This window comes from Phyllostomus discolor, chromosome 3 (assembly GCF_004126475.2).
Source record: "Phyllostomus discolor isolate MPI-MPIP mPhyDis1 chromosome 3, mPhyDis1.pri.v3, whole genome shotgun sequence".
Classification (NCBI taxonomy): Eukaryota; Metazoa; Chordata; class Mammalia; order Chiroptera; family Phyllostomidae; genus Phyllostomus; species Phyllostomus discolor.
The window spans coordinates 166,488,221-166,502,903 of NC_040905.2; the positions used below are offsets into that span (position 1 = coordinate 166,488,221).

The following is a 14,683-nucleotide window of genomic DNA, read 5'->3' on the forward strand; positions in this document are numbered from 1 at the left end:
GCATTTTTTCATATGTCTATGGCACAATACCATAAAAATCCTAGAGGAAAACATAGGCAGTAAAAGCTCAGATATCTCATGTAGCAATATTTTTGCCAACATATCTCTTAAGGCACTGGAAACAAAGGATAAAATTAACAAACGGGAGTACAACAAATCAAAAAGTTTCTGCACAACTAAAGAAACCATCATAGACAAAGCCAAAGTGGGGGGTAGGATTGAGGGTGGAAGGTGAAGGTGGGGGTGGGTGGGGCATGGGAAGTAGTGGCAGGAAAATAGAGACAACTGCACTGGCACAACAATTTTAAAAAATTACTTGATAATCCCATCAATTTACAAATTTTGAAATGAGACCTAGGAACAGTGTGAAAAAAATTAAAATCTGCATAATAGAAAAAATGTTCTGATTTCCATGTATTTATTAAGAATAAATAAAAATATCTTTGATTTGTTTATTTAAAAAAAATAAAATGAAAAGGGAACCCACTGTATGGGAGAACATATTTGCCAATGATACATCGGAGAAGAGTTTAATCTCCAAGATATATAAAGAACTCACATGATTCCACACCAGGAAGACAAACAATCCAATTAAAAAATGGGCAAAGGACCTGAACAGACACTTCTTCAAGGAGGACGTACAGGGGACCCAGAGACATATGGAAAATGCTCAATATTACTGGACTTGTGTGACAGTGGCAGGGGTGACCCTTTTACTCTTAAGGTTCTTATTGTCTTATTATTTCTTTAATCTCCAGAGAAATGCTACTTACATTTATCTGTATGTCCAGTGTCAACTGCCTAGAAATAAAGCTTTTAAGTGACTGCCCCTGCAGTCACAAAGGAGCCCGTAAAGGAATGAAAGCCAGCTACGAAGCCAGGCAGCCTCGTTTTCCTGCAAAGGCTGAATAAAGTTGGTCTGTTAGGATTTTAACAGTCTGTTTGTCATTCCAAAATATATGCATTAACTACATGTTTTTCTCTTTAAAGTCAGGAGGCCATGATCTTAATCTTTTCATATTGATGTTAGACTCACAGTTCCTATAGATGGGTTTTTGGGATGTTCTAGCTCTCATGGTCTCTAGGGCCTCTTCCCAGACATGTCAACCTCACCTTTTGCTTCATCTACAAAGAAAAAGGAATGGAGGCCTTGGAGGCGTTCTTTGGGAGGGGGCTGGCAGTGAGGTCAGGGTGGTGGGAGCCATTAGAGTCGAAGATGGTTTATAAAGAAACACAGGGTGCCCCCTGCCTTCCTGATCTCTTCTACTTACTTTCCCAACCAACAGAGCGAGCCATTGACAGGCACTGGACAGGCACTGGGGAAAGTGTAGCCCAACATGCAGTCCCCAGACCTTCAATATCAGCATCACTTGGAACTTGTTAGAAATGCAGGTTCCTGGGCTTCACCCTAAATCACCTAAATCAGAAACACTGGAGGTGGGATCCAGGAAATCTGTTGCAATAATCCCTTGAGATGGTTCTAGATGCATAAAAGTTGGAGAAACTGTGCTACAGATGTAGCACATTACTTCCCATTTTAAAGGAAAGTAAATACCCAATTACAAGGGGGGTGGAAAGGGGAGGGAGGTGGGGAGGACTGGGGAGGGGGTGCGCTGGGATGGGGGGGAGCAGAAAACTGTACTTGAACAACAATAAAATAATAAAATTAAATTAAAATTAAATTTAATTTAATTAAATTTAAAAATATAAAATAAAATTTAAAAGTAAAGAAAAGTAAATACCAAATCTTGTTCTTAAACTTACTACATGATTCTTACAACTACTGAAATTCCAAGTGATTTTAAAATTAATCTTAAGTATTAGAATTGTTTATTTGGCAACTAAATTATATATGACATCATATGAGATGTTGTATAATAAGGAGCACATAAATAAGGTCTTCATAGGCACTATCTTCTTTTACAATTTTTCAGTTACAGTTCATATACAATAATATGTTAGTTTCGGGTATGCAACATAGTGATTAGACATTTATATAACTCACAACGTGATCACCCCAATAAATCTAGTACCCGTCTCTCTTCACACATAATTATTAGAATATTATTTACTATATTCCCTATGGTGTACTTTACATCACTGTAAGTATTCTGTTAACTACCAATTTGTACTTCTTAATCCCTTCACCTTTTTCACCCATCTCCCCAAACCCCTCCCATCTAGCTACCATCAAATTGTTCTCTCGCTATATATGAGTTTCTGTTTTGTTTGTTCATTTCTTTTATTTTTTAGATTCAACATATAAGTAAAATCATATGGTATTTGTTTTTCTCTGACTGACTTATTTCACTTAGCACAATACCCCTTAGGTCCATCCATGCTGTCCCAAACAGCAAGATTCCATGTTTTGTATGGCTGAGTAATTTACCATGTATGTATATACCATATCTTCTTTATCTACCCATCTCTGATGAATACTAGGCCACTTCTATATCTTGGCTATTGTAAATAAAGCTACAGTGAACATAGGGATGCATATATCTTTTTGGATTAGTGTTTTGGATTTCTTCAGATAAATAGCCAGCAGTGTAATTGCTGGGTCATATGGTAGTTCTTTTTTAAATTTTTTGAGGAACCTCTGTACCATTTTCTATAGTGGCTGCACTAATCTACAATCCTACCAACAGTGCACAAGAGTTCCCTTTTCTCCACATTCTCACCAACTTACTTGTTTGTTGATTTATTGATGACAGCCCTTCTGACAGGTGTGAGATGATAGCTGACTGTGGTTTCAATTTGCATTTCCCCGGTGATTAGTGATGTTGCATATGATTTCATGTTTATTCAGGTCCACTGCCCATTTTTTAATCAGATTGTTTTGGTATTAAGTTATATGATTTCCTTATGTATTTTGGATAGTAACCCCTTATTGGATGTATCATTGGGAGATATTTTTTCCCATTCAGTAGATTGTCTTTTTGTTTTGTTCATGGTTTCTTTCACTGTGCACAAATTTTTAGTCTGATATAGTCCTATTTATTTATTTTTCTTTTGTTTCCCTTGCCTGAGGAGACTCATTCAAAAAGTATTGCTACAAGTAATGTCAAAGAATTTACTGCCTGTGTTTTTCTTCTAGGAGTTTTATGGTTTCAGGTCTTACATATAAGTCTTTAGTCCATTTTTAATTTACCCTTATCCATGGTATAAGAAAGCAGTCTAGCCTCATCTTTTGCATATATATGCCCAGTCCTCCCAACACTGTTGGTTGAAAAGACTGTCTTCACCCCCATTGTATATTCTTGCCTCCTTTGTCATAGAGTAGTTGACCATAGGACCTTAACTCTTGTTTATATCAATTAGCCTGTGGTAAAAGTTGTGTTGTTATACAGTGTTTCTCAGCAGTTCCAAGAACCTATCAATGATGTAAAGTGAGGACTGACTTTGTTTCCTTCCCACTGTAAGCAATCAAAATACCACCAAAAGTGATGAATAAATTCAGTGTCATGGTTGCAGCAATGGTTTCGCTGGGGTGTGCACGTGACAGAATTATCGTATGCCAGTTAGACCTCAGTAAAGCTGCCAAATGATACTTCCCCCTACCCACCCAGATTTTCATACTTGCCTGGGGAGGAGCATGGGGGAAAGTGGGGTGGACTGGTTCTTGTAAGCAAGTAAAACATTCTGAAGCCTCTGGTGGCTCTAAAATTCAGCGAGGCCATCTGCATTTTAGAGAGACTTAATTGCTTAGGGTGCTTCTCGGTGCTATCATTATTACTGCAGTGAAGCTACAAAGTCTGTTTCCCTTAGCAACCAAATGTATTGTGTTATTTTTTATTTATTTATTTGAAAATGGCTCGAAGTTATTTTTAGATGTTATTTATTTCTTCTACAGATTATTTCCTTTTATGGATGGAAAAAGCTCTGGACCTGATTAAGATTTGCAGAATGATATAAAAGCCCTTTCAATGATCTGGTTCCACAACCTTCTAAAATTACAAAGTAGATGTGTAGAGAACCGTGATCATATCTTAATATTCAACCCCAAATTCTGTGCTACAATCATAAACTCAAGGTTGTAGATAAACGAGCATGTGCAAATGGGATTATGAGGGAAGGATGTCTCATAATGCTTGCACTGTTTAGATATTTAGTTGCAACCAAGGTGGCAAAGGGAGGTAAAGTGTTAAGTACCAACTATGAACCAAGCAAAGTTTTATTGATATAGTATTTATGTGATATAACATATAATATTAAATTATTATTATTACCATTCATCTTTACCAAAAAAAAAAAAACATTATACATATAAATTAACTAAGGCCCTGAGATAGTAAGTGGCTTAATACAAAGCCATACAACCAATAAATGGTAGAGCCAGGATTTGAATTTAGAAGTGGCTAACCCCAAAGTTTTGTTTTTCCCGACATTGTGGCGATGAAGCACAGGAACAGCATTTCTGCTTTTTTGAATCAGAAGTATCCAGCTTCCATCTTGGAATTACGAACCTAAGTCTGCCTCACTGGCCCTTGACAAGCAGCTCTGACCCATCCCCAGCTCCCCTGCGGGTGGCCCCATCACTGCTGCTCTGGGATATGGAATGTATGTGCTTTGAATGCTGGCAGTAAAAGTGACAAGTCCTGACACTTCAAGGATAGTCATTTAATTGAAGAATTTATAGAAATTCTCCTGCATTTTCATCGCCTCACTTGTAAACTGGAGTGGAGCCCGCTGCGAGGATCATCACAGAAGATGGACTGCCATGCTTCTCATGGACGGACATGCTGTTCAGGATTTATTGCAAGAGTGAGGGAGTGCCCTCACTGGGGGAGGGACTTCCACAGAACTACTGTGAGGGTAGAACGTTTGCCTAAATGACAGGCAAAAGTACATGTTAAAGGTTTGTGTAAGTGTTGCCAGATGTCAATGCTAGATGCGGTTTGGACACACTAGCCAACTACCTGCGTTGCAAGTAATACCAGCATAAACACATCCTAGAATAGTATCTCTACCATGGAGTCAGCACACTACAGCCCACAGCTCAAATTCAGCTCTTTACCTCTTTTTGTACACAGCGTTTAATTGAAACACAGCCACGTCCAACCACTTACATATTACCTGTGGCTCCTTTTCCACCACCACAGCAGAGGTGAGTAGCTGCAACAGAGACTCTGAAAAGAGTGCCAAACCCTGATCTGTACAGACATTCTGCACCGAGTTTTACAAGTATGCGGGTAGAACACAACGCTGCCACAATATCCCTCTCAGGATGAGGCGAGGTACGTGGCTGTCGCTGTGCAAGCCAGTAATATGATGTCCATTCAGGTCAAAACTCTTTAAGTATTTGCTCAGCATATGTATTGAGGATGGAGAGGGACTGATTTCCTATCAATAAAAGTTATATGCCTCTTCTTTTAGTTCAAAATAAAAGACTCATTGCATGTCCTGAATATTAAGTAACATTATAACTTAGTTGAAATTGTGTTCGAAGCACAACTTCCTGGTAGGGCAATAACTACTTGATAGCACAAGTATACAGTAAATGACACCCCAGAATGCATTATTTTATTTTGAAATTGAAGTAATGTTCAGCTACTGACTTTTAATGACTGCTGTCAGATGATTGGCCTCCAAAGAGGATGCCATGTCCTGTTGCACAGGGCAGGTCCGCAGAGGGAGGTTGGCACCAGCAAGGAGGATGTCTTTTGTTTTGCTTTATTTGTCCAGTCAAGAGCACTTTCTAATTTGGCAGAAGCGAGGACCCATTTCCACTTCATATGTGAAAACTGAAGGATCCTCACCTTGCCTGAACTGGCAGAGGCTGGTAATGACACCTCAGGCTGCCTCTGCAGACCGTGACTTGCCCAAGTGCCAGCACTAGTTTGTTGTTGACATGGGTTAGTGTCACTGTCCAACTGTATTGCCACTTAAATTTTCTCAGACTCAGTATCACCGTCTGTCCATTAGGACAAAGCACCCTTCACTGTCCTGTCTCATGGGACGACATGTGATCTTGCTTGCCATGATGGTTGATTTTATGAGTCTCGTTGACTGACTGTGGGATGCCCAGATAGCTCATAAAACAGTGTGTCTGGGTTGTTCGTGAGGGTGTTTCCAGAAGAAATTAGCATTTGAGTCAGTAGACTGAGAAAAGAAAACCATCTTGCTAATGCCCAAATGGGCACGATCCATTCTGCTGAGAGCCTCACGAGAGAACAAAAGGTGTCCAAAGGGCTCATTCACTCTCTGCTGAGCTGAGATGTTCATCAACTCCTGCCCTTGGACATCAGCTGTCCTGGGCCTTGGGCCTTCGGGCTCGGACCAGAACTTAACCATTGTCTCCTCTGGTTCTCACACCTTCGGGTTTGGACTAGAATCACAGTACCAGCCTTCATGGGCCTCCAGCTGGCATCATGGAACTTCTCAGCCTCCATAAATGCATAAGCCAACCCCTCGCACCAAGTCTGTCACCTAGGAGTTGCTGATTCACTTGTTTCATCAGTAAGCCCAACCCCACTACTGTTACCATTTGAAATCAAGGAAGCTTACCGTGTATAAAATGCAGCTTCTAAAACGTCAAAGCTCTGGGTCTTAGCTCCAAAACTGAACCCCTTGAGAGTCCTGGAGATGCTAGTTAGTTTTACTCCTTTGCTTAGCACCAAATCTCTCACCCATGCCACCAGCAGGAGCACTTAGTTATCAGGCTGCAAGACCACAGACACAAAACTGAGGTGTTCACAGTATGCACACACGAGACCAGCCGTGGGCTAAGCACCGTCAGCCCGCCTGATGCTGCAGTGTGAGGGTCCCACGGAAGAGGGGAAGAGCGATTGGGGATATTGGGGCCCTGAGGCCTGTAACCGCATCCTAAAAGAGAAGACTAACAGGAATGTCAAGTTTAAGTTAAGGTGGATCTATCTGTGTGTGACTTTTCCGCTCCTCCGGTGTGGATCCAGTTTCCAATCTTGTTTGGTCCTGACCAAGTTAGGCCATTACTCTCCCTCCCAGGACTGGGATTTCGTTATCTGCTGTATAGGAAATCTCAATGTCAACACATGCTTCCTCAAGTGTCAACATTGTGTGATTCTAAGCATCCATTGCCATTAAGAAATGTGTATTTTTGGACTTAAAATGAGCACTGACTTTGGTGTTAAAAATGGAACACTGCTCAGAAAAGGTGAATATCAAAATGAAATAAGAGAGAAAAGGACCGGGTACAGAAAGTACTGTTCTTTATTTAAAGTTTTTTCCTGCTTTTATGGCATTAACATACCTTTTCTTTTGTAACTTGAGAGGGATAGTACTGTGAGTTTCCTTAACTGCATAGGTTCTTACTTGGTAACATAAAGTTGGAAATTTCATGTTGACCTCCAAATTTTTATTGTTGAAATTTTACTGGCTTATGGGATTCAGACACCTAGAACCAATGCTGAGAACCTCGCAGTGGAAATTTCTGAAGCCTCTATTTTATGCCAAGAAAGGAGAGTGGATTTTTCACTCCCTCAAATTATGGAACATAAAATCATTGAAGAAACATGGTGTAAATCTTAACTTGTGGGGAAGCCTGCCCTTCTGCAGATGGTTTTTGCTGAGTGGGCTTAGGTGCTGGCCATAGTCTTCTGATGTGGACCACCCAACCCAGCTCAGGGAAGAGAACCTGCAAGAGTCCTCAGTGGGACCCTGCCACCGGCTGCCACCGGCTGCCACCGGCCTCATGTAGACTGTAGTTGTGTTTAACCACCTTAGCTAAACATTTTTTTTAAGATTTGATTTATTTAGAGGAGAAGGAGGGAGAACGAGAGGGAGAGAAACATTACTGTGTGGTTGCCTCTTGTGTACCCCCAACTGGGGACCCGGCCCACAACCCAGGCACGTGCCCTGTCTGGGGATCGAACCAGCAGCTTTTCAGTTCACAAGCTGGCACTCAATCCACTGAGCCACACCATCCAGGGCTTAACTAAGCATTGTATACACATGCTGAGGAGCCTGTGTTGGATATCTGTCGGCCAGCACCCACACCCGCAGCCAGCAGGTCTGCCAATGCGTGACCTCAGAAAACCCAGGTTGGTCTCTGCTGGCTGATCCTCCCCGGAACTGCTGTTTCATTCTGCTCTTGTGCACTGTACTCCTGACAAACTCCAGCTGGGGCCAACGGTCCCATTAATTTTCATTTCCTTCAGCAGAGCTTCACTTGTGCCAAGCTGGTATTTGTTGTTCACTGGAGCAGCTTAATATGCAGAAGCACCCCCTCCTGCTGTGGTACTGAGCATGCAGTGCTCTGTTTGGGGGGGCATGTGTGTGTATAAGGTTATGGCTTTTAACCCTGACTTTTAAAAATGTTTTAATGTTGTGAATAGTGATACATGGAAGGGTTTGTCCTCCTGGCTCTTTTAACAGGAAGACTGTGGAAAGTGTCTCTTTGGTCCCTTTGCCTTTTTTAGCCAGTGTCCAGTCCCACCTGTCACTGTTACTAGGGGCATGTTTACCCTTCAGGGATTGTTTTTTTATACCCATACCTGCCAAAAATATTTTCCTTCCCTTTGTGTACAGATGGCGGCATGCCACACACAGGGCCTGCATCATGCTTCTTTCACGTATTCTAAAGATCTTGCTGTGTCATTACATACTAAGAATTCTTGTGTTTTGTTTTTTTAAATATCTGCTTAGTATTCCAGTGTACGACTGAACCGTAATTAATTTGACCTCTTCCTTGTGAAAGACATCCGAGTTGTTTCCCATCCTTCATCCTCACAAACAATGCTATAATGAATGAGCTGGCCCATGCGTCATTTCATACTTGTGTTCCTGTATCTGTGACATACATTATTATAAGCATGCATTTGCTGAATCAAAGAGTTGTGTATAGTTATAAGGTTGACAGGTTGTGAAAATATTCTCTGTGGGAAGAGTCTCAATTTACTTTCCCACTAATAATGTTTCAGGTGCCAAGTTCCCTTGAGCTATCCTCAAATTTTGGATTTTTGTCAATCTGATAGGTGAAATGTTCTCTCAGTGACATTTAATTTTCATTATTTTATTATGAATAAGGTCAAACAACTATTCATATGTTTAACTCATATATATTTCCATATCTGTGAAGTGCCTGATCATATCTCTGGCTTTTTCTTTTAATTAACTTTTTGGTCTTTTTCTTTAGTGGTGACCGGAGCTCTTTATACTGGGAGTTTAGCACCTTGTGATATGTGTTACAAATATTTTGTCATTTTCTTTTTTTTTTAATGTGTGGTCAGCTCATTCTTCACGCACAGTGTTCAAGTCTGAACTGTTTCCCATCATCATACAGCCTCAGTCTCCAAACTTATCAAGGGCTTCCCACATGCCAGGCACATGGCCACTCACATTTCCATTCCTTTTGCCATTTCATTTCTAGAGCTACAGTACTCAGACTCAGGAAACAGTTGGTAAATGGTAGAGCTGGAACTTAAATCCCGGTCTCCTTGGACTGCAGGGGGTTAAGAGCATCTTAACTACCACACTGGCTGTCCAGTGTGATTTAAGGGAGTGTAGACTAGTCTTATATTAGTCCAAGAAACACAGTCTCATTTGACTGTGTGGGATCATGAAATCAGACCAAGATAAACTTGCATCGAGTTTCCATGCTCTACATAGAACGTGGCAAAAAGAGCTCTTCAACCTCCATATAAAATCATTTTATTCTATTGCTTTGTTCTAAATTTTTACAATGAAAATTTAAGTACAGGCAGATTAGGTGACCTGTCTGATGTCATGTGAAATGTATTATATGTAGTTAAAAATAAAGTAAATGGTAAATGTCATAAACATCAGAATTCAGACTAGTGGGTACCTCCAAGGGGAAGGAGGAGTGTACGATCAGTAAAAAGCATTGAAATGATTCAGGTATACAGATAAATTTTATTTCTTAAGCAGCATTTGAGGGTCATGGATATTTACTGATTTATACTTTACAATATTTACATGTCATAAATATTGCCCCAAAAAAAACAAAGATGAACCCAGGAAAGGGGGAAATAAAGAAAATGATATATGTGGGAATGGAAATCAAGTTTTAAAATAATCTGCAGAATGTAAGGTCTCTTTTCCTATAATTATGGATTTAAGAAAGACTTCACAGATTTGAGTGCCATTCGTTTATAGTTTGATGTTTCTGTTGGTGAGATATTTTTAAAATTATCTTACTTCTTCCTAGTTAAAAGTATTTATCCAATGTTCAAAATTCATGGTCAAAAAATGTATCTCTAAAATTGTTCCACACACTAAATCCTGGATCTTATGCCTAAAGCAAGTCAGCCATGGTTCACCAGGGAAGATGGATTGATTTCCCCAGGAAGGAAAGCACAGGGGGATGACAAGAAGTTTTCAGGCTAAAGGCACGGTGTGATTGGCAGAGAATGCCTGCTTGGAGCGGCCCTCGCTGAGTTAGCGTCTGTTTTTACCTGATGGCCACTGGCCCTGGAACGTGAGCTTCAGGAGACCCACTCTCAGGGGTTTTTTTTTTTCTAGAGGGGAAATTGGCCCAGCTAGAATTTGAAGTCAAAATTGCCTTTGCTAATGTTCTCTTTCTTATTCTTGTTAATATTTTCACTGCAGTGAAGGGAGCAATCTGACCCCAGCACATCACTACCCAGACTTCAGATTTAAGACGTATGCTCCGCTAGCGTTCCGATATTTCAGAGAGCTTTTTGGTATCAAGCCTGATGATTACTTGGTAAGAACCTATAATTTCCCTTCCTTTTCCAGAAATGTGGGATGTAAACATTTGCCTCATAGCAACAGCAGCAAGTGACTTATGTCTCATTTTCTAAAGCTCTGGAACATAGTAAAAGCTCCAAGTTTCATGATGATTGTAAATTTAGCTTCAGAACACGTGATTTGACTGCAGTTTTTAACTGACAGCTACAGACTCTGCCACGGTAATTGATACGTAAATAACGGGGGTATTGGATGCTACTTCAGATCATTGTTCCAACTGATATGTTATAATTGGTCCTAAATATTCCTGTGAGTTTTGCTCATGGGATTCTATTTGAAAGCCTATTCTGATAGCCTTGTTTACACCGTTCATCTTAAACCCACCTTGGCCCACGACCATTCTCGCCTTGACTTAATGTCATTTTAAAGAAACTGGACAGTTTTGGTCTCAAAATCTCTTTATGCAGGCTCTTTTTCAGACATGTTTTTATTTGGTACAAGGCCATGTTTTATCATCAGATCTGTCATTTCTCCCTGTCCTCCTTCTGGCGTGCAGCAGGTACAAACACAACAGCCTTTTTGTAAGGCAGTGTGCTGTGACCCCGGAGTTTTACCTTGTTCTTGTTCAGTCAGGAACTTCCTTTCTGTCTCAAGAGGAGAATGGTTTATTGCATAATTTGATCACTGTTAACACCCTGGAGCTCTTCAAAATCGGTTTTCAAAAAACTGTAGGAAGGATGCCATCAAACATTTATTGTTCATCTCATTCTGAATAATATTAATAAGACTTGAGTTAGATCCTAGAATAATGCTTTGCCAAGGAAGTACAACAACATTTGTCACTTGTAACAGAGAGTATTTCAAATGCATCTTTTAATTTGAGTACAAGGTAAAGGATCAAATTCCAAGCTGATTCTCTTGTGCCAATGGAAACCTGTGAATGACCCCTCTTCTTTAGTTCAGCCCTAAGAAAATCATATGACTGCTGCCAGATGAAATAATACTGGTTCCTCAAGACACATTAATAAGCCTTCATAGAGCAGGGAGAACTGAATAGGAAGTCGCTGGGCATCCGCTGTCTTGAAATGTGCGTCCATGTTGCCCTCCAACTCACCACTGCCCTTTGATCAGGAGTCAGTGCCTCTACCTGGCGTGACCAACCCTGCCATCCCCACCACTTGAGTACGCACACACACAGTTGGCATGCGCACGCACACGTGTGTGTATATTATGTTAGATTCTAGCCATTCTGTTATTACCGAGTGTTAGTGTCATTCAAGGAATGTGTTTGGGTAACCCAGAGTGGGGCCTTAATATTGTATTATTAAAACAAGATAAATCCCTCATCTTCTGCCACACATTAGAAACTCTCCTTCTGAGTTTTCTTGAGCTTCTGCCAGCGAAGGAGATGCCTAGACTTGCATTGCATATCACAGTCCCAGTCAGTACAAAGAGATGGTGGCCTGTCTCCCCTTCACCCAAGGAGGCCTCTGTCCAGCCCCCTGGAACCTTGACCTCCAGGCTGTGAGGCCATGCTGCCACCCGTTCTGTCTCACAAAGTTGCCTTCTTTTGGGAAGACCCATTTCTGGACAAGTTCTCATGTTGCTTTCACTTAATGAGCCTTTACACTGGAAAAACAACTTTCATAATGAGGTCAGAGTACTTACAAAGGAGCAGAGAAGACTTAGCTGATAGCTTCTGGGAGCAAAAGTCTTCTTTCATGTACCGGGTAAAAAGTAAAGTCATCAATGAGTATTTTGAACACCTATTGTAACTAAAATACTTCGCTCATAATTATAGGAAGATTCAAAACATTATAACATGATACTCAGAGAACTTAGAATCTAGTTGTTTGAATCTTGTGATGTTTGGTTTATGTGGGAACCCCCCCCCCATTCTACCAAGCAGTAAATTAAAAGTACTGTAAATAAGGAGATGGAAGTGAGGCATTCAAAGCTTCAGGATTTCAGAGGAGCAAGAGGTGTCTCTCCAGTGGGTTGATGATTAGGAGGGCTTCTTATGGGCTCTGGGCATGGTGTGGTTTAACTGGGATTTTAAAATTGCAGTGGTTTGAGTAGGTAGAAAAGAAGGCAGAGCTTTCGGAAGGGGCCAGGAGGAGGTGACTGTGATACCAGACATGCAAATGCATTAAATATTTAGAAGGACTTTGAGTGGGCCAGAGTGCCAGGAGGGGGAGGTTTTGATCAGGAATATTAAAAAGATAGGGGCAGATAATTCAAATGGTTGTGTTTTTTATTTTTTATTTTGTTTTTGGTTTTTTTGATTCTATAAAATTAGTGAGGTGTAAAGACTGACTGGTTATTTGACAGTGTTGAGGAACTAGTTTTTTGTGGGATGATGGTGTTGTGGTTTGGAGTCCTTGTCTTTTAGAGGCCTATACTGAAATATCTAGGGATGAAGTGCTTTGGTGTCTGGCATTTGCTTCAGAGGAACGTGAGGAGGCAGGCGGAGGAGAGAGGTTGGGGGTGCAGAGAGAGCAAGACTGGCCTTCAGTTGGTGCTTGTTGAAGCGGAGACACATAGATGTTGATTGTACAGTTCTCTTTACTTTTATATATGTTTGGAATTTTCATAATGAAAAGTAAGGGGGAGAAAAGGCAGGACCAGGAAGGTAAGTTTCCTTTTGTTCGACTTCATTTTTCACCTCCCTGGTAACTGTACACACAGTTCAATAACCAGATGCATCTCTGGGACCTGCAAGAAACACAAGGGCAGTGGCTCTCTAGCCTAACGTGGCCTGGTCCCCAGTGACTACAGGCAACCCGTGCCCTGTGCTGGGGATACCCACAGCCCAGGGCTGAGGCAGCTCCCTTTGTAGATCTTGGAGCTTCTGGACACTCACCTCCAAACCACCTCATCTGGCGTCTGGCGTCTGGCGTCATCCCCGCCCAGTGATCTGGAATGTGGTAATTGAGGAGAAGGTGTTTTGCATAACAGAGCACACTTTAGAAAATCAGGTGTAACACTCAGAGATGTTTTAGCCCAACACTTCATTTTAGACAAGGAATCTGAAGCTGGGGTCAGTGAGGGGAGACCCCAAGGGTACCCACATTGGTAGGGACAGTGTCCATACTAGAACAGTGGCCTCCTCATTTCCCACCCCTCTCTCCGTGTTTTTTGCTTTATCATCTGGCCCATGCTTCCCAACCCACTAAGTCAATGGCCTCTCATTAAGTGTGGTCTCAAGGTAGATATTCCCTAGTCCATCAAACTGTGAACTGTGGTTATCTGTTATGAAGAATATGGCCACAGAGCTCCAACACCCCTAACAAGCACATTTTGGAAGAGATAAGCCCAAATAAAGCACAGAGAAACGAAATGCATCCCTTTAAAAACTGTGTGAAGCAAAGAAGGATATATTGCAAATCACCAAGAACACCCTGCCATCTGTCAAAGTGGGTCTATTCAAACCCAAATTTGTGAAGATGTACGGATCTAAACCAGGGAGAAGGAGGGGATAACATTATGTAGTGATCTGTAACTTTGTAGATAGGTTTGATATTGGACCCCCATGATATGTGTGTATTTCTCCTCAGTTTTGAGCTGTTGCACCCGGGGTTTCAGCCTGAATTATTTTGTTTACATCCTTAGTTAGCACCATTAAAACTCCCCATGCGCATGCTGATTACAAGTGTCGTGTTGAAATGGGCATAATTTGGATTGAGACAGCACGGTGAGGGTGCTCCTGCGTGCCCTGCATAGCAGAGCACATGCTTTCTCTTCCTTATTTGTTCCTAAATAAACACCTCCCCAGGGAAGGCCAAGGGCCCCCAGAGCCTTTTTTCCCATCTCTGCTTGGGCAACAGGCCTTTGGTCCATTTCCTTCTCCACCAAAATCCAGGGTGATTTATGTGATGTCTTTTCAGGTTCACTGATACCACTAAGAACAAGAGCAGGGTGAATATTTAACACAGTCAAGGGGTAGAAATGGCAGGAATAATGATCTCCAGCATGCTGCACAAGTTTACATTGTTAATTTGCCTTGGCAGGGCCCAGCTGGGTTGTACTCGGC

General features: G+C 41.3%; 1 protein-coding gene across 2 annotated transcripts in view; it reads left to right on the forward strand.

Moving 5' to 3' along the window:
• PIP5K1B (phosphatidylinositol-4-phosphate 5-kinase type 1 beta) overlaps window positions 1–14,683 on the forward strand; it is a 323,321-nt gene that overhangs the window by 174,944 nt on the left and 133,694 nt on the right. For both annotated transcript variants that reach the window (XM_028508340.2, XM_036021727.1), the window contains exon 5: window positions 10,549–10,666. In XM_028508340.2, the coding sequence (XP_028364141.1) occupies window positions 10,549–10,666 (118 nt within the window). The remainder of the gene's footprint in view (window positions 1–10,548; window positions 10,667–14,683) is intronic.